Genomic DNA, 23,187 nt, shown 5'->3' with positions numbered 1-23,187 from the left:
GCGAGTCCAACGCATTTATCGTTCACGGATCCTCAGTTCCCTAAAGGGTTCGTGTAACAGTTTTTGGTCCTTCGAGCCGGATTAGTGAAGAAACCTGGATCGTTCGGAAAACGTTAGAGGCGAAACCAACCGTCCATTTCAAACGTTCGTGTCGGGTCTCGTGACTTTCAAAGTAAAAACACGCTGTGAACATGAATACAAGTGTCACGGAGACCTTCGAAGCGGTGCTGGAGCGGCAAACACAGGCGTTTGCTCAACTCACGAAAATATTGGCGAATACGAAGAAAAAAGGGGTCGACAACTACACCGTGGAGTATCTGGACACCAGGCTGACCATGTATCAGGAGACCTGGACCCAGATTACTTCTTTCAACGGGTACCTCCAAGCGTACCGGAAAGCGGACCGGACGAAAGAAGACCTACCTTACTTCAAGGCCGGAACAATGGATCGGATGGAGGACGCGTACCTTGATGGCTGGTCCTACCTACGGGAGCAGCTGGCCCAGCTACGCCCCCCCATCACACCCCCTGCGGCGAATTCATCTATGGCGTTTCCAGCTAGCATGGTAACTCGTCCCGCGCATGTTAAATTACCCCGGATCGAACTCCCGAAATTTGACGGCGATTACACGCGTTGGAAATCGTTCGAATCGCGATTCAATTCCGCGGTAATTGTAAACGAAACCTTGACGGGCTCAGAACGATTGCAGTACTTGCTTAGCGCATTGTCGGGCGAAGCACTAGAATCGATACAGCACCTCGATGTAACGGACGCGAACTTCCAGATCGGCTGGACACGTCTCAAGGAAATTTACGATAACGAACGAGTCATTGTACATACGCTGATGCAAAAACTTTATTCCTTGAAATCGATCAAATTGTCGCAGCTCGACTCGCTGAATCAGTTCACGATTCATTATCGTAACACCCTCGAGGCGTTGTACAAGTTAGGTAGAGGCACGAAAGAGGATCATCTCGTTTATTTCGTTTCGAGCAAGTTCGACCGCGAATTAGAAACGGAGTGGAACAAAACCCTCGGAGATGCACGAACCTACCCAACATACGCGGCGATGGAAAAGTTTGTTTTAGAACAAACCGCGGCGGTTAAGATGTCCAATCAACCGACGCAACAACTACAATCCTCCGCGGGTCCTGCGAAACCGTTACGACAAAAAACGAACGCGCACGTGATTGAAGAAAGTAGGCCGTCTCCTACTTGCTTTCTTTGCAAAGAAGCGCACGTACCCCGCGACTGTAGCATGTTCCGTAGCCTCTCGCCACTAGCGCGCTTCGAGACGCTGAAAAGTCAACACGCGTGCATAAATTGCCTCGGCGCGAATCACACCGTGTCGAATTGCCCGAGCACAAACGTGTGTAGACAGTGTGGTGAAAAGCACCACACATTGCTGCACCGCGGAGAATCCAGGGCCCTCAGCAGACCCAAAACGAGTGGTTACCGAAACCATGCATCTTCGGTCCAGCCCTCGAGATTAGACGCGTCTACCACTCTTCAGACACCGTTATCGGCTCAAGCCCCTGCGCGGCCCGTGAATTCAGAAGAAATCGGTAGTAACGTTGCGACACATTTCGCCGAAGCCAGTCCGAATGGCATTCAGACTGTCCTACTGGCTACCGCAATGGTCAAAGTTTTCGCGCCCAACGGTCAGTCGCGATTAGCCCGCGCGCTATTAGACCAGGGGTCTCAATCCTCGTTCGTGTCCACCAATCTTGTACAGCAGCTACGTTTACAAAAAGTCCGAGCACCGATTTCCGTGACTGGTCTCGGCGGCGAACGAACAAGCACCATTGATTATAGTGTGCAACTGCAGATAGGTTCGTCCAAACAGGAGTCACCAGCACTGTTAACCCGTGCGTTCATAGTGCGCGGTATAACGCAGTACGCGCCGCCGGCGATCCAGATGGAAAATTACAGCGCCCTGTTCGATCTCGCGCTCGCGGACCCCGAGCCCGCATCAAAGCAACGTATCGAATTGCTCCTAGGCGCGGATCTCTTCGCGCAAATTCTACGACCTGGCGTTCGACTCCCCAGTAACCAAGGACCGATTGCGCAAAATACGGTATTCGGTTGGATCTTGTCCGGATGCATCAACACCCCGGAAAACCATCGCGTCGCGGTTACCACGCATCACGGGACAATCACGGATCCACTCGAACGTGCGTTAACTCGTTTTTGGGAAACGGAAGCGGTCCCTGAAACGCGTATCCTCACTCCCTTGGAAATAGAATGCGAGCGGCACTTCGAAAAAACCTACTCGCGCGACGCTACCGGCAGATTCGTGGTGCGGTTACCGTTTCTCAAGTCGGTCCCCGAGGACTTCCTCGGAGATTCACTCCGAGGAGCCACCGCGTCACTGGCACGTCTGACCCGGAAACTACGCGAAAACGAGGCGGTAAAATGCGAATATAATGCGTTCATCCGCGAGTATGAGTCGCTCGGCCACATGAACCGTCTCGATGGCGTCGACCGTTCCAGGAATTACATTCCACATCGCGCCGTTCTCCGAGAGGAAAGCTTGACTACAAAGCTCCGAGTCGTTTTTAATGCGTCGAGCCAAACGTCTAGCGGATACTCCTTAAACGACATCCTACTTACTGGTCCGAAGTTACAGTTAGATATCACTCACATCTTATTAGCGTGGCGAATCCACAAATATGTTCTAGTGGCGGACATTGAGAAAATGTTCCGTCAAATTCTCATCCACCCACAAGATCGCAAATATCAATGCATCTTGTGGAGAAGCGAATCTACCGGTAATCTCGAGACGTTCGAATTGAATACGGTAACCTACGGAACCGCCTGCGCCCCGTACCTCTCGATGCGCGTTATACAAGAAGTAAACAAGTTGGAAGGTTCGGAATACCCCCTCGCGTCCCCGATTCTTCGCAACAGTGTTTATGTCGACGACGTATTCATGGGCGCGCCGGACAAACAGCTGCTCGAACAGACTAGAATACAAGTCTGTCAGCTGTTGTCTCGAGGCGGATTCAATCTGCGAAAATGGGCGGGCAACGATGCCGAATCCCTGCGAAATATTCCCGCAGCCACACATTCACACGCGGTGGATCTGCGAATATTCAATGCTTCGGAACTCAAAGTCCTCGGAATCAGGTGGATCCCCTCGGACGACACGTTCTATTTTGACTTACAAAAACTGGCGGTCAGAAAGGAGAAGATGAGCAAGCGCGAATTGCTCTCGGAGATTGCGACGTTGTTCGACCCTCTAGGATGGTTGTCTCCAATTGTTGTTCGAGCCAAAATCTTGATGCAGCAACAATGGCTCGAACGAATCAGCTGGGATGACTGCGTATCGGACGACACCCGCGAAACCTGGAACCTCTTCTGTATGGACTGGCGTGCTTTAACCGCAATGAGGGTCCCGCGGTGGATCCAGTACGCCCCTGACTCACTCGAAATCCAACTACATGGATTCAGCGACGCATCTCGTGCCGCCTTTTCATGCGCGATTTACGCCCGCGTAACGTCGCTCACCGGCGAAACGCATACCACGCTGCTCACAGCTAAATCGCGAGTAGCTCCAATAAAAACTGTCTCTATCCCTATCCTCGAGTTAAACGGAGCCGTCATGCTAACTGAATTGGCCGCTCACGTGACCCACTCGATCGGGATACCGGTAACGAAGACAGTTTGCTGGACGGACTCCACGATTGTCCTCGCATGGTTGCGGAAACACCCAGCAGCTTGGAAGACCATGGTGGCCAACAGGACGTCCAAGATCCACTCCACACTGCCGAATGCCGTCTGGAGACACGTGCCGACGCACTACAATCCTGCAGACCTGAATTCGCGTGGTGTAAGTGCCGAAGCACTGCTGTCATCGACGCTGTGGATCGAGGGTCCATCGTGGTTGAAGAGGGACGAAGAAGACTGGCCCGTTCAGCAGACCTACGAAACGGAGGAGGAAAAATGTAAAACCGCCGTACATAATACGGTCACAATCAAAGATTGGGATGCTCTGTCTCGCTTCTCTAGCTGGCAACGCCTAATCCGCGTATTCTGTCACGTGCGGCGATTTATAAACACGGTGCGAAAGCAAACAAGCACCGCGCCCCCCTCGTTCCTCACCGTCTCGGAGCTACGCGATTCGGAAATAACAATACTGCGAATAATCCAACGCAGCTCGTTCGCAACCGAAATCGCCGCGTTCGCGCGGAACAAACCGTTGACCAGTGGCTCGTCGCTTTTGCCGCTCAGCCCTTTCATCGACCAATGCGGAGTCGTACGCGTAGGCGGGAGGCTCAGAAACTCCTTTCTGCCTTGGGAAACGAAGCACCCCGCGATATTGCCGAAACATCACGTTTCCGACCTCATTATTCGGGAATCGCATCTTCTCTCCTTGCATGGCGGAAATCAAATCACGACGTACACAACAAGACAAAAATATTGGATCCTAGGGTTGCGTAATTCGGTCCGTCGCGTGATTCATAAGTGCGTCAAATGCGCGCGTTGGCGGGCGGAAACTGCAACGCAGGTAATGCAAGACCTCGTGACGTCACGTTGCCGTCCGTCCCCTCCATTCTCTCACATTGGAGTCGATTACGCCGGTCCCTACCAAGTACGAGACGCACCCGGGCGCGGAAAGCGAACTTATAAAAAATACATTGCAGTATTTATCTGTTTTGCTACTCACGCGGTCCATTTAGAGTTGGTTGATGATTGCTCCACGGCTGCCTTCCTCGCAGCCTTCGACCGCTTCACGTCCAGACGTGGTGTTCCTCAGACGATCACTAGCGACAATGGCACGAATTTCGTAGGCGCGTCCAACGAACTCGCTCGACACTTCGTCGAAGTCACAAATTCGCCGGAATTGAAAAATCGATGCTCCACTCTTCTTATTCAGTGGAAGTTCTATCCCCCGGGCGCTCCTCATCACGGAGGAATGCAGGAAGCCGCAGTCCGGTCAACCAAGCATCATCTTCGTCGTATCATGGGGTCGTTCGCGTCAACCTCCGAAGAGATGTCCACACTGCTTTGCAAGGTGGAAGCCACGTTAAACTCGCGTCCGATTACTCGGGTGCGCGACGACCCAGAGTGTCTTGAAATCCTTACGCCAGGGCACTTTTTAACCGGTAGTCCGCTGATTTCACGTCCGGTTCCTCCCGTGATTGACGAGCCGACAACGCACTTATCACGATGGCAACAAGTGCAAAAATTCCACGAACTGCTGTGGCGCGTATGGTCCCGCGAGTACTTGCAGGAACTGCAGTCGCGGTACAAATGGCAAACTGAACAAAAGGATCTGACTGTAGGAGCGGTAGTCCTCTTGGACAACCCCCTACTACCTCCTAACAAATGGGAATTAGGGAGGGTCGTAAAAACGTTCCCAGGTAAAGACGGCCACGTACGAGTGGTGGAGGTTAAGACCGCGTCCTCAACATATAAACGACCCATCACTCGTGTCTGCCAGTTACCAGTAAACAACTGAAGGCACCCCCCGAATAATGTTGTCGAGCGTGCGACGTCACGACCTACGTGACATAACAGTCGCGGCCGGCCGTCGGCCCAGGTGTCGTCATCCGAAACATTGTAAATATTGTAAATAGTTAGTATGTGTGTGTATGTGTACGTATGTATGGGGAGCTCTTCGAGATATATAGATTATCCGTTTCTGTTGCGCGACCGCGCAAGGCGGGCGGTTTGTTAAACGCGAACGATACAGTTTCGTATGATTCAGCGCCGCGACCACCCCCCTCGTCGTCCCTACAGCACCGCGGCGAGTCTTCACCTCGAAGCGAGCTCCCGTATGTGTGTACGGTGGGGGAATCCACCGATTACCGGTAAATAGGACCCCCAGCCAGTTTGAAGGCGCGTTCCGTTGTAACCTCCTCTGCGAGTACACACGCGAATTATATAATAGCTACGAGCAAGTTTCAAAAACGACCGATAATCTCCTCTGCGAGAAACACATAGAATAATCTCCCCTGCGAGCTCTGTTCTTTCGGGTTAAAGTGCGTCCGTAGCCTCAGCAACAATAAAGTGCTTGTTTTGTGAACCGTAACACGCGGGTGGAACGATTGACTGAAACCTCTCACGAATATCCAATCTCCGACCGAATTTTCTCCTGTCCTTCTTCACGCGAGTCCAACGCATTTATCATTCACGGATCCTCAGTTCCCTAAAGGGTTCGTGTAACAGTTTTTGGTCCTTCGAGCCGGATTAGTGAAGAAACCTGGATCGTTCGGAAAACGTTAGAGGCGAAACCAACCGTCCATTTCAAACGTTCGTGTCGGGTCTCGTGACTTTCAAAGTAAAAACACGCTGTGAACATGAATACAAGTGTCACGGAGACCTTCGAAGCGGTGCTGGAGCGGCAAACACAGGCGTTTGCTCAACTCACGAAAATATTGGCGAATACGAAGAAAAAAGGGGTCGACAACTACACCGTGGAGTATCTGGACACCAGGCTGACCATGTATCAGGAGACCTGGACCCAGATTACTTCTTTCAACGGGTACCTCCAAGCGTACCGGAAAGCGGACCGGACGAAAGAAGACCTACCTTACTTCAAGGCCGGAACAATGGATCGGATGGAGGACGCGTACCTTGATGGCTGGTCCTACCTACGGGAGCAGCTGGCCCATCTACGCCCCCCCATCACACCCCCTGCGGCGAATTCATCTATGGCGTTTCCAGCTAGCATGGTAACTCGTCCCGCGCATGTTAAATTACCCCGGATCGAACTCCCGAAATTTGACGGCGATTACACGCGTTGGAAATCGTTCGAATCGCGATTCAATTCCGCGGTAATTGTAAACGAAACCTTGACGGGCTCAGAACGATTGCAGTACTTGCTTAGCGCATTGTCGGGCGAAGCACTAGAATCGATACAGCACCTCGATGTAACGGACGCGAACTTCCAGATCGGCTGGACACGTCTCAAGGAAATTTACGATAACGAACGAGTCATTGTACATACGCTGATGCAAAAACTTTATTCCTTGAAATCGATCAAATTGTCGCAGCTCGACTCGCTGAATCAGTTCACGATTCATTATCGTAACACCCTCGAGGCGTTGTACAAGTTAGGTAGAGGCACGAAAGAGGATCATCTCGTTTATTTCGTTTCGAGCAAGTTCGACCGCGAATTAGAAACGGAGTGGAACAAAACCCTCGGAGATGCACGAACCTACCCAACATACGCGGCGATGGAAAAGTTTGTTTTAGAACAAACCGCGGCGGTTAAGATGTCCAATCAACCGACGCAACAACTACAATCCTCCGCGGGTCCTGCGAAACCGTTACGACAAAAAACGAACGCGCACGTGATTGAAGAAAGTAGGCCGTCTCCTACTTGCTTTCTTTGCAAAGAAGCGCACGTACCCCGCGACTGTAGCATGTTCCGTAGCCTCTCGCCACTAGCGCGCTTCGAGACGCTGAAAAGTCAACACGCGTGCATAAATTGCCTCGGCGCGAATCACACCGTGTCGAATTGCCCGAGCACAAACGTGTGTAGACAGTGTGGTGAAAAGCACCACACATTGCTGCACCGCGGAGAATCCAGGGCCCTCAGCAGACCCAAAACGAGTGGTTACCGAAACCATGCATCTTCGGTCCAGCCCTCGAGATTAGACGCGTCTACCACTCTTCAGACACCGTTATCGGCTCAAGCCCCTGCGCGGCCCGTGAATTCAGAAGAAATCGGTAGTAACGTTGCGACACATTTCGCCGAAGCCAGTCCGAATGGCATTCAGACTGTCCTACTGGCTACCGCAATGGTCAAAGTTTTCGCGCCCAACGGTCAGTCGCGATTAGCCCGCGCGATATTAGACCAGGGGTCTCAATCCTCGTTCGTGTCCACCAATCTTGTACAGCAGCTACGTTTACAAAAAGTCCGAGCACCGATTTCCGTGACTGGTCTCGGCGGCGAACGAACAAGCACCATTGATTATAGTGTGCAACTGCAGATAGGTTCGTCCAAACAGGAGTCACCAGCACTGTTAACCCGTGCGTTCATAGTGCGCGGTATAACGCAGTACGCGCCGCCGGCGATCCAGATGGAAAATTACAGCGCCCTGTTCGATCTCGCGCTCGCGGACCCCGAGCCCGCATCAAAGCAACGTATCGAATTGCTCCTAGGCGCGGATCTCTTCGCGCAAATTCTACGACCTGGCGTTCGACTCCCCAGTAACCAAGGACCGATTGCGCAAAATACGGTATTCGGTTGGATCTTGTCCGGATGCATCAACACCCCGGAAAACCATCGCGTCGCGGTTACCACGCATCACGGGACAATCACGGATCCACTCGAACGTGCGTTAACTCGTTTTTGGGAAACGGAAGCGGTCCCTGAAACGCGTATCCTCACTCCCTTGGAAATAGAATGCGAGCGGCACTTCGAAAAAACCTACTCGCGCGACGCTACCGGCAGATTCGTGGTGCGGTTACCGTTTCTCAAGTCGGTCCCCGAGGACTTCCTCGGAGATTCACTCCGAGGAGCCACCGCGTCACTGGCACGTCTGACCCGGAAACTACGCGAAAACGAGGCGGTAAAATGCGAATATAATGCGTTCATCCGCGAGTATGAGTCGCTCGGCCACATGAACCGTCTCGATGGCGTCGACCGTTCCAGGAATTACATTCCACATCGCGCCGTTCTCCGAGAGGAAAGCTTGACTACAAAGCTCCGAGTCGTTTTTAATGCGTCGAGCCAAACGTCTAGCGGATACTCCTTAAACGACATCCTACTTACTGGTCCGAAGTTACAGTTAGATATCACTCACATCTTATTAGCGTGGCGAATCCACAAATATGTTCTAGTGGCGGACATTGAGAAAATGTTCCGTCAAATTCTCATCCACCCACAAGATCGCAAATATCAATGCATCTTGTGGAGAAGCGAATCTACCGGTAATCTCGAGACGTTCGAATTGAATACGGTAACCTACGGAACCGCCTGCGCCCCGTACCTCTCGATGCGCGTTATACAAGAAGTAAACAAGTTGGAAGGTTCGGAATACCCCCTCGCGTCCCCGATTCTTCGCAACAGTGTTTATGTCGACGACGTATTCATGGGCGCGCCGGACAAACAGCTGCTCGAACAGACTAGAATACAAGTCTGTCAGCTGTTGTCTCGAGGCGGATTCAATCTGCGAAAATGGGCGGGCAACGATGCCGAATCCCTGCGAAATATTCCCGCAGCCACACATTCACACGCGGTGGATCTGCGAATATTCAATGCTTCGGAACTCAAAGTCCTCGGAATCAGGTGGATCCCCTCGGACGACACGTTCTATTTTGACTTACAAAAACTGGCGGTCAGAAAGGAGAAGATGAGCAAGCGCGAATTGCTCTCGGAGATTGCGACGTTGTTCGACCCTCTAGGATGGTTGTCTCCAATTGTTGTTCGAGCCAAAATCTTGATGCAGCAACAATGGCTCGAACGAATCAGCTGGGATGACTGCGTATCGGACGACACCCGCGAAACCTGGAACCTCTTCTGTATGGACTGGCGTGCTTTAACCGCAATGAGGGTCCCGCGGTGGATCCAGTACGCCCCTGACTCACTCGAAATCCAACTACATGGATTCAGCGACGCATCTCGTGCCGCCTTTTCATGCGCGATTTACGCCCGCGTAACGTCGCTCACCGGCGAAACGCATACCACGCTGCTCACAGCTAAATCGCGAGTAGCTCCAATAAAAACTGTCTCTATCCCTATCCTCGAGTTAAACGGAGCCGTCATGCTAACTGAATTGGCCGCTCACGTGACCCACTCGATCGGGATACCGGTAACGAAGACAGTTTGCTGGACGGACTCCACGATTGTCCTCGCATGGTTGCGGAAACACCCAGCAGCTTGGAAGACCATGGTGGCCAACAGGACGTCCAAGATCCACTCCACACTGCCGAATGCCGTCTGGAGACACGTGCCGACGCACTACAATCCTGCAGACCTGAATTCGCGTGGTGTAAGTGCAGAAGCACTGCTGTCATCGACGCTGTGGATCGAGGGTCCATCGTGGTTGAAGAGGGACGAAGAAGACTGGCCCGTTCAGCAGACCTACGAAACGGAGGAGGAAAAATGTAAAACCGCCGTACATAATACGGTCACAATCAAAGATTGGGATGCTCTGTCTCGCTTCTCTAGCTGGCAACGCCTAATCCGCGTATTCTGTCACGTGCGGCGATTTATAAACACGGTGCGAAAGCAAACAAGCACCGCGCCCCCCTCGTCCCTCACCGTCTCGGAGCTACGCGATTCGGAAATAACAATACTGCGAATAATCCAACGCAGCTCGTTCGCAACCGAAATCGCCGCGTTCGCGCGGAACAAACCGTTGACCAGTGGCTCGTCGCTTTTGCCGCTCAGCCCTTTCATCGACCAATGCGGAGTCGTACGCGTAGGCGGGAGGCTCAGAAACTCCTTTCTGCCTTGGGAAACGAAGCACCCCGCGATATTGCCGAAACATCACGTTTCCGACCTCATTATTCGGGAATCGCATCTTCTCTCCTTGCATGGCGGAAATCAAATCACGACGTACACAACAAGACAAAAATATTGGATCCTAGGGTTGCGTAATTCGGTCCGTCGCGTGATTCATAAGTGCGTCAAATGCGCGCGTTGGCGGGCGGAAACTGCAACGCAGGTAATGCAAGACCTCGTGACGTCACGTTGCCGTCCGTCCCCTCCATTCTCTCACATTGGAGTCGATTACGCCGGTCCCTACCAAGTACGAGACGCACCCGGGCGCGGAAAGCGAACTTATAAAAAATACATTGCAGTATTTATCTGTTTTGCTACTCACGCGGTCCATTTAGAGTTGGTTGATGATTGCTCCACGGCTGCCTTCCTCGCAGCCTTCGACCGCTTCACGTCCAGACGTGGTGTTCCTCAGACGATCACTAGCGACAATGGCACGAATTTCGTAGGCGCGTCCAACGAACTCGCTCGACACTTCGTCGAAGTCACAAATTCGCCGGAATTGAAAAATCGATGCTCCACTCTTCTTATTCAGTGGAAGGTCTATCCCCCGGGCGCTCCTCATCACGGAGGAATGCAGGAAGCCGCAGTCCGGTCAACCAAGCATCATCTTCGTCGTATCATGGGGTCGTTCGCGTCAACCTCCGAAGAGATGTCCACACTGCTTTGCAAGGTGGAAGCCACGTTAAACTCGCGTCCGATTACTCGGGTGCGCGACGACCCAGAGTGTCTTGAAATCCTTACGCCAGGGCACTTTTTAACCGGTAGTCCGCTGATTTCACGTCCGGTTCCTCCCGTGATTGACGAGCCGACAACGCACTTATCACGATGGCAACAAGTGCAAAAATTCCACGAACTGCTGTTCGTGGTATTTACAAATATGTTCTAGTGGCGGACATTGAGAAAATGTTCCGTCAAATTCTCATCCACCCACAAGATGCATCGATATTTGCGATCTTGTGGGTGGATGAGAATTTGACGGAACATTTTCTCAATGTCCGCCACTAGAACATATTTGTGGATTCGCCACGCTAATAAGATGTGAGTGATATCTAACTGTAACTTCGGACCAGTAAGTAGGATGTCGTTTAAGGAGTATCCGCTAGACGTTTGGCTCGACGCATTAAAAACGACTCGGAGCTTTGTAGTCAAGCTTTCCTCTCGGAGAACGGCGCGATGTGGAATGTAATTCCTGGAACGGTCGACGCCATCGAGACGGTTCATGTGGCCGAGCGACTCATACTCGCGGATGAACGCATTATATTCGCATTTTACCGCCTCGTTTTCGCGTAGTTTCCGGGTCAGACGTGCCAGTGACGCGGTGGCTCCTCGGAGTGAATCTCCGAGGAAGTCCTCGGGGACCGACTTGAGAAACGGTAACCGCACCACGAATCTGCCGGTAGCGTCGCGCGAGTAGGTTTTTTCGAAGTGCCGCTCGCATTCTATTTCCAAGGGAGTGAGGATACGCGTTTCAGGGACCGCTTCCGTTTCCCAAAAACGAGTTAACGCACGTTCGAGTGGATCCGTGATTGTCCCGTGATGCGTGGTAACCGCGACGCGATGGTTTTCCGGGGTGTTGATGCATCCGGACAAGATCCAACCGAATACCGTATTTTGCGCAATCGGTCCTTGGTTACTGGGGAGTCGAACGCCAGGTCGTAGAATTTGCGCGAAGATATCCGCGCCTAGGAGCAATTCGATACGTTGCTTTGATGCGGGCTCGGGGTCCGCGAGCGCGAGATCGAACAGGGCGCTGTAATTTTCCATCTGGATCGCCGGCGGCGCGTACTGCGTTATACCGCGCACTATGAACGCACGGGTTAACAGTGCTGGTGACTCCTGTTTGGACGAACCTATCTGCAGTTGCACACTATAATCAATGGTGCTTGTTCGTTCGCCGCCGAGACCAGTCACGGAAATCGGTGCTCGGACTTTTTGTAAACGTAGCTGCTGTACAAGATTGGTGGACACGAACGAGGATTGAGACCCCTGGTCTAATAGCGCGCGGGCTAATCGCGACTGACCGTTGGGCGCGAAAACTTTGACCATTGCGGTAGCCAGTAGGACAGTCTGAATGCCATTCGGACTGGCTTCGGCGAAATGTGTCGCAACGTTACTACCGATTTCTTCTGAATTCACGGGCCGCGCAGGGGCTTGAGCCGATAACGGTGTCTGAAGAGTGGTAGACGCGTCTAATCTCGAGGGCTGGACCGAAGATGCATGGTTTCGGTAACCACTCGTTTTGGGTCTGCTGAGGGCCCTGGATTCTCCGCGGTGCAGCAATGTGTGGTGCTTTTCACCACACTGTCTACACACGTTTGTGCTCGGGCAATTCGACACGGTGTGATTCGCGCCGAGGCAATTTATGCACGCGTGTTGACTTTTCAGCGTCTCGAAGCGCGCTAGTGGCGAGAGGCTACGGAACATGCTACAGTCGCGGGGTACGTGCGCTTCTTTGCAAAGAAAGCAAGTAGGAGACGGCCTACTTTCTTCAATCACGTGCGCGTTCGTTTTTTGTCGTAACGGTTTCGCAGGACCCGCGGAGGATTGTAGTTGTTGCGTCGGTTGATTGGACATCTTAACCGCCGCGGTTTGTTCTAAAACAAACTTTTCCATCGCCGCGTATGTTGGGTAGGTTCGTGCATCTCCGAGGGTTTTGTTCCACTCCGTTTCTAATTCGCGGTCGAACTTGCTCGAAACGAAATAAACGAGATGATCCTCTTTCGTGCCTCTACCTAACTTGTACAACGCCTCGAGGGTGTTACGATAATGAATCGTGAACTGATTCAGCGAGTCGAGCTGCGACAATTTGATCGATTTCAAGGAATAAAGTTTTTGCATCAGCGTATGTACAATGACTCGTTCGTTATCGTAAATTTCCTTGAGACGTGTCCAGCCGATCTGGAAGTTCGCGTCCGTTACATCGAGGTGCTGTATCGATTCTAGTGCTTCGCCCGACAATGCGCTAAGCAAGTACTGCAATCGTTCTGAGCCCGTCAAGGTTTCGTTTACAATTACCGCGGAATTGAATCGCGATTCGAACGATTTCCAACGCGTGTAATCGCCGTCAAATTTCGGGAGTTCGATCCGGGGTAATTTAACATGCGCGGGACGAGTTACCATGCTAGCTGGAAACGCCATAGATGAATTCGCCGCAGGGGGTGTGATGGGGGGGCGTAGATGGGCCAGCTGCTCCCGTAGGTAGGACCAGCCATCAAGGTACGCGTCCTCCATCCGATCCATTGTTCCGGCCTTGAAGTAAGGTAGGTCTTCTTTCGTCCGGTCCGCTTTCCGGTACGCTTGGAGGTACCCGTTGAAAGAAGTAATCTGGGTCCAGGTCTCCTGATACATGGTCAGCCTGGTGTCCAGATACTCCACGGTGTAGTTGTCGACCCCTTTTTTCTTCGTATTCGCCAATATTTTCGTGAGTTGAGCAAACGCCTGTGTTTGCCGCTCCAGCACCGCTTCGAAGGTCTCCGTGACACTTGTATTCATGTTCACAGCGTGTTTTTACTTTGAAAGTCACGAGACCCGACACGAACGTTTGAAATGGACGGTTGGTTTCGCCTCTAACGTTTTCCGAACGATCCAGGTTTCTTCACTAATCCGGCTCGAAGGACCAAAAACTGTTACACGAACCCTTTAGGGAACTGAGGATCCGTGAATGATAAATGCGTTGGACTCGCGTGAAGAAGGACAGGAGAAAATTCGGTCGGAGATTGGATATTCGTGAGAGGTTTCAGTCAATCGTTCCACCCGCGTGTTACGGTTCACAAAACAAGCACTTTATTGTTGCTGAGGCTACGGACGCACTTTAACCCGAAAGAACAGAGCTCGCAGGGGAGATTATTCTATGTGTTTCTCGCAGAGGAGATTATCGGTCGTTTTTGAAACTTGCTCGTAGCTATTATATAATTCGCGTGTGTACTCGCAGAGGAGGTTACAACGGAACGCGCCTTCAAACTGGCTGGGGGTCCTATTTACCGGTAATCGGTGGATTCCCCCACCGTACACACATACGGGAGCTCGCTTCGAGGTGAAGACTCGCCGCGGTGCTGTAGGGACGACGAGGGGGGTGGTCGCGGCGCTGAATCATACGAAACTGTATCGTTCGCGTTTAACAAACCGCCCGCCTTGCGCGGTCGCGCAACAGAAACGGATAATCTATATATCTCGAAGAGCTCCCCATACATACGTACACATACACACACATACTAACTATTTACAATATTTACAATGTTTCGGATGACGACACCTGGGCCGACGGCCGGCCGCGACTGTTATGTCACGTAGGTCGTGACGTCGCACGCTCGACAACATTATTCGGGGGGTGCCTTCAGTTGTTTACTGGTAACTGGCAGACACGAGTGATGGGTCGTTTATATGTTGAGGACGCGGTCTTAACCTCCACCACTCGTACGTGGCCGTCTTTACCTGGGAACGTTTTTACGACCCTCCCTAATTCCCATTTGTTAGGAGGTAGTAGGGGGTTGTCCAAGAGGACTACCGCTCCTACAGTCAGATCCTTTTGTTCAGTTTGCCATTTGTACCGCGACTGCAGTTCCTGCAAGTACTCGCGGGACCATACGCGCCACAGCAGTTCGTGGAATTTTTGCACTTGTTGCCATCGTGATAAGTGCGTTGTCGGCTCGTCAATCACGGGAGGAACCGGACGTGAAATCAGCGGACTACCGGTTAAAAAGTGCCCTGGCGTAAGGATTTCAAGACACTCTGGGTCGTCGCGCACCCGAGTAATCGGACGCGAGTTTAACGTGGCTTCCACCTTGCAAAGCAGTGTGGACATCTCTTCGGAGGTTGACGCGAACGACCCCATGATACGACGAAGATGATGCTTGGTTGACCGGACTGCGGCTTCCTGCATTCCTCCGTGATGAGGAGCGCCCGGGGGATAGAACTTCCACTGAATAAGAAGAGTGGAGCATCGATTTTTCAATTCCGGCGAATTTGTGACTTCGACGAAGTGTCGAGCGAGTTCGTTGGACGCGCCTACGAAATTCGTGCCATTGTCGCTAGTGATCGTCTGAGGAACACCACGTCTGGACGTGAAGCGGTCGAAGGCTGCGAGGAAGGCAGCCGTGGAGCAATCATCAACCAACTCTAAATGGACCGCGTGAGTAGCAAAACAGATAAATACTGCAATGTATTTTTTATAAGTTCGCTTTCCGCGCCCGGGTGCGTCTCGTACTTGGTAGGGACCGGCGTAATCGACTCCAATGTGAGAGAATGGAGGGGACGGACGGCAACGTGACGTCACGAGGTCTTGCATTACCTGCGTTGCAGTTTCCGCCCGCCAACGCGCGCATTTGACGCACTTATGAATCACGCGACGGACCGAATTACGCAACCCTAGGATCCAATATTTTTGTCTTGTTGTGTACGTCGTGATTTGATTTCCGCCATGCAAGGAGAGAAGATGCGATTCCCGAATAATGAGGTCGGAAACGTGATGTTTCGGCAATATCGCGGGGTGCTTCGTTTCCCAAGGCAGAAAGGAGTTTCTGAGCCTCCCGCCTACGCGTACGACTCCGCATTGGTCGATGAAAGGGCTGAGCGGCAAAAGCGACGAGCCACTGGTCAACGGTTTGTTCCGCGCGAACGCGGCGATTTCGGTTGCGAACGAGCTGCGTTGGATTATTCGCAGTATTGTTATTTCCGAATCGCGTAGCTCCGAGACGGTGAGGAACGAGGGGGGCGCGGTGCTTGTTTGCTTTCGCACCGTGTTTATAAATCGCCGCACGTGACAGAATACGCGGATTAGGCGTTGCCAGCTAGAGAAGCGAGACAGAGCATCCCAATCTTTGATTGTGACCGTATTATGTACGGCGGTTTTACATTTTTCCTCCTCCGTTTCGTAGGTCTGCTGAACGGGCCAGTCTTCTTCGTCCCTCTTCAACCACGATGGACCCTCGATCCACAGCGTCGATGACAGCAGTGCTTCGGCACTTACACCACGCGAATTCAGGTCTGCAGGATTGTAGTGCGTCGGCACGTGTCTCCAGACGGCATTCGGCAGTGTGGAGTGGATCTTGGACGTCCTGTTGGCCACCATGGTCTTCCAAGCTGCTGGGTGTTTCCGCAACCATGCGAGGACAATCGTGGAGTCCGTCCAGCAAACTGTCTTCGTTACCGGTATCCCGATCGAGTGGGTCACGTGAGCGGCCAATTCAGTTAGCATGACGGCTCCGTTTAACTCGAGGATAGGGATAGAGACAGTTTTTATTGGAGCTACTCGCGATTTAGCTGTGAGCAGCGTGGTATGCGTTTCGCCGGTGAGCGACGTTACGCGGGCGTAAATCGCGCATGAAAAGGCGGCACGAGATGCGTCGCTGAATCCATGTAGTTGGATTTCGAGTGAGTCAGGGGCGTACTGGATCCACCGCGGGACCCTCATTGCGGTTAAAGCACGCCAGTCCATACAGAAGAGGTTCCAGGTTTCGCGGGTGTCGTCCGATACGCAGTCATCCCAGCTGATTCGTTCGAGCCATTGTTGCTGCATCAAGATTTTGGCTCGAACAACAATTGGAGACAACCATCCTAGAGGGTCGAACAACGTCGCAATCTCCGAGAGCAATTCGCGCTTGCTCATCTTCTCCTTTCTGACCGCCAGTTTTTGTAAGTCAAAATAGAACGTGTCGTCCGAGGGGATCCACCTGATTCCGAGGACTTTGAGTTCCGAAGCATTGAATATTCGCAGATCCACCGCGTGTGAATGTGTGGCTGCGGGAATATTTCGCAGGGATTCGGCATCGTTGCCCGCCCATTTTCGCAGATTGAATCCGCCTCGAGACAACAGCTGACAGACTTGTATTCTAGTCTGTTCGAGCAGCTGTTTGTCCGGCGCGCCCATGAATACGTCGTCGACATAAACACTGTTGCGAAGAATCGGGGACGCGAGGGGGTATTCCGAACCTTCCAACTTGTTTACTTCTTGTATAACGCGCATCGAGAGGTACGGGGCGCAGGCGGTTCCGTAGGTTACCGTATTCAATTCGAACGTCTCGAGATTACCGGTAGATTCGCTTCTCCACAAGATGCATTGATATTTGCGATCTTGTGGGTGGATGAGAATTTGACGGAACATTTTCTCAATGTCCGCCACTAGAACATATTTGTGGATTCGCCACGCTAATAAGATGTGAGTGATATCTAACTGTAACTTCGGACCAGTAAGTAGGATGTCGTTTAAGGAGTATCCGCTAGACGTTTGGCTCGACGCATTAAAAACGACTCGGAGCTTTGTAGTCAAGCTTTCCTCTCGGAGAACGGCGCGATGTGGAATGTAATTCCTGGAACGGTCGACGCCATCGAGACGGTTCATGTGGCCGAGCGACTCATACTCGCGGATGAACGCATTATATTCGCATTTTACCGCCTCGTTTTCGCGTAGTTTCCGGGTCAGACGTGCCAGTGACGCGGTGGCTCCTCGGAGTGAATCTCCGAGGAAGTCCTCGGGGACCGACTTGAGAAACGGTAACCGCACCACGAATCTGCCGGTAGCGTCGCGCGAGTAGGTTTTTTCGAAGTGCCGCTCGCATTCTATTTCCAAGGGAGTGAGGATACGCGTTTCAGGGACCGCTTCCGTTTCCCAAAAACGAGTTAACGCACGTTCGAGTGGATCCGTGATTGTCCCGTGATGCGTGGTAACCGCGACGCGATGGTTTTCCGGGGTGTTCACGTGACAGAATACGTGTAACAAACCTGCACTAAGCAAGCTTGTTACGAACAGCTGATCCCCGAAAGAACCCGAGGTTCCCCGAGACCCACCGATCCACACCGGCGTAAACAACACTCCTCCGAAACTCCTTGAGCAAAGTGTCATCCACCCAAAGACCAAAACACATGAAAAACCATAGAACACACCTTACCTCACCACCAACCCTCACCTCCAAACAGTACATTTTGGGGGAGTATAAAAGGCCTCCGAAATATGCCAAATTATCGCAGTCCTGCTTAGGCGACCTAAGCAACCACCACACACCAGGTACCCGATCCTCCGACGACGACGTCGTAACCAGTCCGCCGTAAAGTACCGCTCCTTCAACGAGACGTTGAAACCAGCCCGTCAGAATCCCCAGCTATCGTTCCCTCGACGAAGACGTCGACGCCTGCACCGACGACCTCCAGTAGTACCGTTCGCGACGAAGACGTCGACGCCTGTACCGACTACCTCCAGTAGTACCGTTCTCTCGACGAAGACGTCGACGCCTGTACCGACTACCTCCAGTAGTACCGTTCCCGTGGCGAGACGTCACCTCCAAGCACTCCGCACCCCTCTATCACCGCTCCTGTGACGAGACGTCACCTCCTGCACCGAACCACGGTCAAACACCGTTCCTGTGACGAGACGGCACTCCTCGCTCGTTCAAGCACCGCTCCTGTGACGAGACGTCACCCCCGTACACCGAACCCCAGTCAAAACACCGCTCCCGTGACGAAGACGTCCCCCCCCGTGCACCGAACCCCCGTTCAAACACCGTTCCTGTGACGAGACGTCACCCCTTGCCCCGAAACCCCGTTCAAACACCGTTCCTGTGACGAGACGTCACCCCCTTGCACCAAACTCCGTTCGAACACCGTTCCTGTGACGAGACGTCACCCCCTTGCACCGAACCCCCGTTCAAAACACCGTTCTTGTGACGAGACGTCACCCCCTTGCACCAAACTCCGTTCGAACACCGTTCCTGTGACGAGACGTCACCCCCTTACACTGAACCCCGGCCAAGCACCATTTCCCGTGACGGGACGTCACCCCTGACACCGAACCCCGGTAACGCCGGTCCTACGAAACCCGCTACCTACCGCACCACGGCGATCCTGCGATCACCACCCAGTATCACCGAAATTACGAGGTGGCAAGCTAGCTTTATCACGAAACACCGTCTTGTTTATTTCGTACCATTTCACCACGTCTTCCCGCTCCGGCCCGCACTACGCGAACCCCGGCACGGCGAGCTATTCCCGCACTAAGAAAACTCCGGACGGAAAGAACCGAGCACGCGAGCAAGCGGCCCCGTTACATGGCGCCCGAACAGGGACCTGGTGAAAAGAACACACGACGAAAATAAAAACAAGGCGACGAAACCGAAGGAATTTTTTTAGGTTACCGGGCACACGTGTTGTCGCGCGCGAATAACAGGTGATACACACGCCGCCGGGTGTCGTTACGCCGCGACAAGACCGCTCGCGACAAGTACGCGACGCGACATCTCTGGTGTACCCACGGTACCCCGCCCCGGGCCGCGGAAAATTTTCAAACACGGCAGGGCATGCCGAAGAAATCGTCACTGCGCCCCACGCCTGCACGAATCCTCGCAAACCTCCGCCGACACAAACTACCGATCACCGGAACGTCGGAGGACCGACGGCAACGCTGGAAAGAATATCTAGCCCAGCAAATTACCCCACCTCGCACAATGAATGACACGGACAGACCAACGCCCTTTGCGGCCAACCTGCAGCCCGGCCCCAGCCAGCCAACCTACCCGTTCTCCGAATTACTGGATCCCTGCAGAAACATTGACCGCATGCGAAAATGGGGACATACGACCGACGGAAAAGACCCTTATGCATTCGTCGAAAGAATCGACGAATTACAGGCAACATACCGACTCTCTGACGCCGAACTCCTCCGCGGGCTGCCCGAATTATTACGAGGGGAAGCTCAAAACTGGTTCCGCAACAACCGCTCCCAGATACGCTCCTGGACACAATGCATGGAGAAATTCATCGAACATTTCTCACCCAACAAAACGCGGCTACAACGGGAACGCGAGGCCCGCGAACGGGTGCAAAAACCCAACGAACCAATCATAACCTACGTGAACGCCATTATGACTCTCCTACGACGGGCCGGCATAGCAGAGGAGGACCACCTAGAAATCATATTCGAAAATATGATTCCCGATTATATGATCGCCATCGACCCCGACCGCCTAAAGAACATCGACGATCTGATTCGACAAGCGCAACGGATCGAAAGAGCAAGTGAACGGAAACGACAGTACGCCCGGCCGTTCCTCCGAACCACCGCTGCGATAACCAGCGAGGACCAACCAACGACCACCGAACGACCACTCGACACCATCGAGGACCGACTCGCCCGTCTAAGCTTGACGTCGGAAAACGAGGTAAGCTCGATCCCAGTAGACACCTACCACCGGAGCACACATTGCTGGCGCTGCAAACAACGAGGCCACGACCGATTTGAATGCAGAAACAAGTACAGGCGTTTCTGCTCACGCTGCGGTCGCGACGGAGTGCTGACCCGGGAGTGCCACCCTCCGGGAAACGGACCAAGGGACTCGACGCAGACGGGCAACCGCCAGTCCCGTATATAAAGTACACCCCACGCCCGTTCATCAGGATAAAAGTACTCGGACGAGAAGTCGAGGCATTATTAGACACAGGGTCGCAGATCTCGTGCATCAACGAAGAAGTTAAGGAATGGGCACAAGAGCAAGGCCTCCAGACCACCCCCCGAACCGGCATGATCTCATTGGCAGATGGATCCGATACACAGCCCGCCGGCACCATCCGACTCCCGTTTTCAAGCGACGAGCAAACCTGGACCCACGAATTCACCGTCCTACCAAATATGGGACCACCAGTATTACTCGGGATCCAAGCAATAGCAGACATGAACCTGGAACTGAAACCGCCTCCCGGTATCGCCTCCTGGCCTGCCTACTGCAGGGCCGAGCCCTGCCTTCAAGTAGGCCTCCGAAGACCACAGGAAACCGACCAAGCCCAACTCCAGGCCTTTCTAGAAGACGAAATGGGAAAATTCGAAACCGTCCCAGGGCGCACCACCCTTATCCAACACCGAATCAAACTTATGGACGAGACGCCCATTAAGCAGCGATACCGGCCACGAAACCCGGCCATGCAAGCCATAATTAACGAAGAAGTGGACAAAATGAGGAAGGAAGGAGTAATCGAACCATCCAGCAGCCCATGGAGCTCTCCCGTAGTAGTGGTCAAAAAGAAAGACGGCAAACCCCGATTCTGTGTCGACTTCCGGAAACTAAACGAACGAACGGAAAAAGACGCCTACCCGTTACCACATATACAGGCCACCCTCGACAAGCTACGAGGAGCAAGGTTCCTGACCACCCTCGACCTTAAAAATGGTTACTGGCAAGTACCGCTAGAACGCGCCAGCCGACCCCTCACCGCCTTTACCGTTCCGGGTAAGGGGCTATTCCAGTTTACCGTCATGCCGTTCGGACTACACTCCGCGCCGGCCACCTTCCAACGGCTGCTGGACCAAATCATCGGTCCCGAGCTCGAACCTTACGCGTTCGCATACCTCGACGACATTATTATCGTCAGCAGGACGTTTAAAGAACACTTACGGCACCTCCGAGAAGTATTCCACCGTCTACGTACCGCCGGGCTGCGACTAAACCCGGATAAGTGCCGCTTCTGCGTCGACAGTCTACGATATCTAGGCCATATAGTCGACCAGCAAGGCATCCGGACCGACCCCGAGAAAACCAGCGCAATCGCCCAGCTCGCCACACCAAAGACGATACGAGAAATCCGAAGATTCCACGGTATGGCATCGTGGTACCGGCGTTTCATCCCAAACTTCGCGGAGCTTATGGAACCGCTGACACAGCTCACCAGAAAAAACGCGAAGTGGAAATGGACAGAAATAGAGGATAACGCCTTCCAGAAAATGAAGGACAAACTCATCGCCGCACCGATATTGGCTTGCCCGAACTTCAACGAGCCGTTCACCCTGCAAACAGATGCCAGCGATCATGGGCTCGGAATCGTCCTCACACAGGGACCAGACGACAACGAGAGGGTTATCGCCTACGCCAGCCATACGCTGAGCGCAACCGAGCGCAATTACAGCGCCACGGAAAAGGAATGCCTCGCCGTAGTCTGGGGCATCCGGAAAATGAAGCCATACCTGGAAGGCTACCACTTCACGGTGGTCACAGACCACCAGGCACTAAGATGGCTTCGCCAGATTGACAACCCGACCGGCCGACTCGCCCGATGGGCCCTGGAATTGCAACAGTTTGATTTCACCGTCAAATACCGACCCGGGAAACTAAACCATGTAGCAGACACGTTGTCCAGAATCGAACCAGCACCGGGCGTAAGCCTGTTACGGCCAAAACAACGCACCGACACATGGTACGAGAAAAAAATAGCCGCCGTCCGAGAGAACCCCGCAGCAGAACCGGAATACCGGATCCATGACGGAAAATTGCAACGCCACATATTGCACCAGCTCGACTACAACGAGCCCGAACCCGGATCCGCATGGAAACTATGCGTACCCATAAACGAACGGGAAACGCTCCTCCAGCAATACCACGACGACCCCACGGCCGGGCATCTAGGAGTGGCAAAAACAATCGTCCGGCTCGCACAGAGATTCTATTGGCCGGGCATGTTTCGGGAAACCGCCCGATACGTACGAGGATGTACGAACTGCCAGCAGTACAAATCACCCCCGCTAGCACCACCGGGGCAGCTACACGCCAACCCAGGGACACAACCGTGGCACACGGTTTCAGTAGACCTCGTCGGCCCACTACCACGATCCCGCCGGGGACACATATGGTTACTGGTGGCGCTGGATCGCTTTACCAAATGGGTTGAACTAACACCCCTACGAAAGGCAACCAGTAGCGCCGTGGCCGCCGCTATCCAAAAAGATATCATACTACGACACGGCGCCCCGCAA

General features: G+C 53.1%; 4 protein-coding genes across 4 annotated transcripts; 2 read left to right on the top strand and 2 right to left on the bottom strand.

Moving 5' to 3' along the window:
* Positions 1 to 191: 191 nt before the first annotated feature.
* Positions 192 to 5,465, top strand: LOC143219958 (uncharacterized). Its single transcript, XM_076445744.1, has one exon. The coding sequence runs from the start codon at positions 192 to 194 to the stop codon at positions 5,463 to 5,465; it is 5,274 nt and encodes a 1,757-aa protein (XP_076301859.1).
* Positions 5,466 to 6,306: 841 nt separating this feature from the next.
* Positions 6,307 to 11,349, top strand: LOC143219957 (uncharacterized). The gene has a single exon (XM_076445743.1). The coding sequence runs from the start codon at positions 6,307 to 6,309 to the stop codon at positions 11,347 to 11,349; it is 5,043 nt and encodes a 1,680-aa protein (XP_076301858.1).
* Positions 11,346 to 13,955, bottom strand: LOC143219956 (uncharacterized). Its single transcript, XM_076445742.1, has one exon. It carries the CDS (start codon positions 13,953 to 13,955, stop codon positions 11,346 to 11,348), a length of 2,610 nt encoding a protein of 869 aa, XP_076301857.1.
* An 841-nt stretch (positions 13,956 to 14,796) lies between these two features.
* LOC143219954 (uncharacterized) lies at positions 14,797 to 18,300 on the bottom strand. The gene has a single exon (XM_076445741.1). It carries the CDS (start codon positions 18,298 to 18,300, stop codon positions 14,797 to 14,799), a length of 3,504 nt encoding a protein of 1,167 aa, XP_076301856.1.
* Between the last annotated feature and the right edge of the window lie 4,887 nt (positions 18,301 to 23,187).

This window comes from Lasioglossum baleicum, unplaced genomic scaffold (assembly GCF_051020765.1).
Source record: "Lasioglossum baleicum unplaced genomic scaffold, iyLasBale1 scaffold0112, whole genome shotgun sequence".
NCBI classification, from domain to species: Eukaryota; Metazoa; Arthropoda; class Insecta; order Hymenoptera; family Halictidae; genus Lasioglossum; species Lasioglossum baleicum.
The sequence above is the reverse complement of the archived record's forward strand: the minus strand, read 5'-3'. Positions and strand labels throughout refer to the sequence as shown.

Excerpts from the sequence above, each read along its gene's own strand:
- LOC143219957 (XM_076445743.1), top strand. The coding sequence starts at position 6,307 with ATGAATACAAGTGTCACGGAGACCTTCGAAGCGGTGCTGGAGCGGCAA.
- LOC143219958 (XM_076445744.1), top strand. The coding sequence starts at position 192 with ATGAATACAAGTGTCACGGAGACCTTCGAAGCGGTGCTGGAGCGGCAA.
- LOC143219954 (XM_076445741.1), bottom strand. The coding sequence starts at position 18,300 with ATGACACTTTGCTCAAGGAGTTTCGGAGGAGTGTTGTTTACGCCGGTG.
- LOC143219956 (XM_076445742.1), bottom strand. The coding sequence starts at position 13,955 with ATGAATACAAGTGTCACGGAGACCTTCGAAGCGGTGCTGGAGCGGCAA.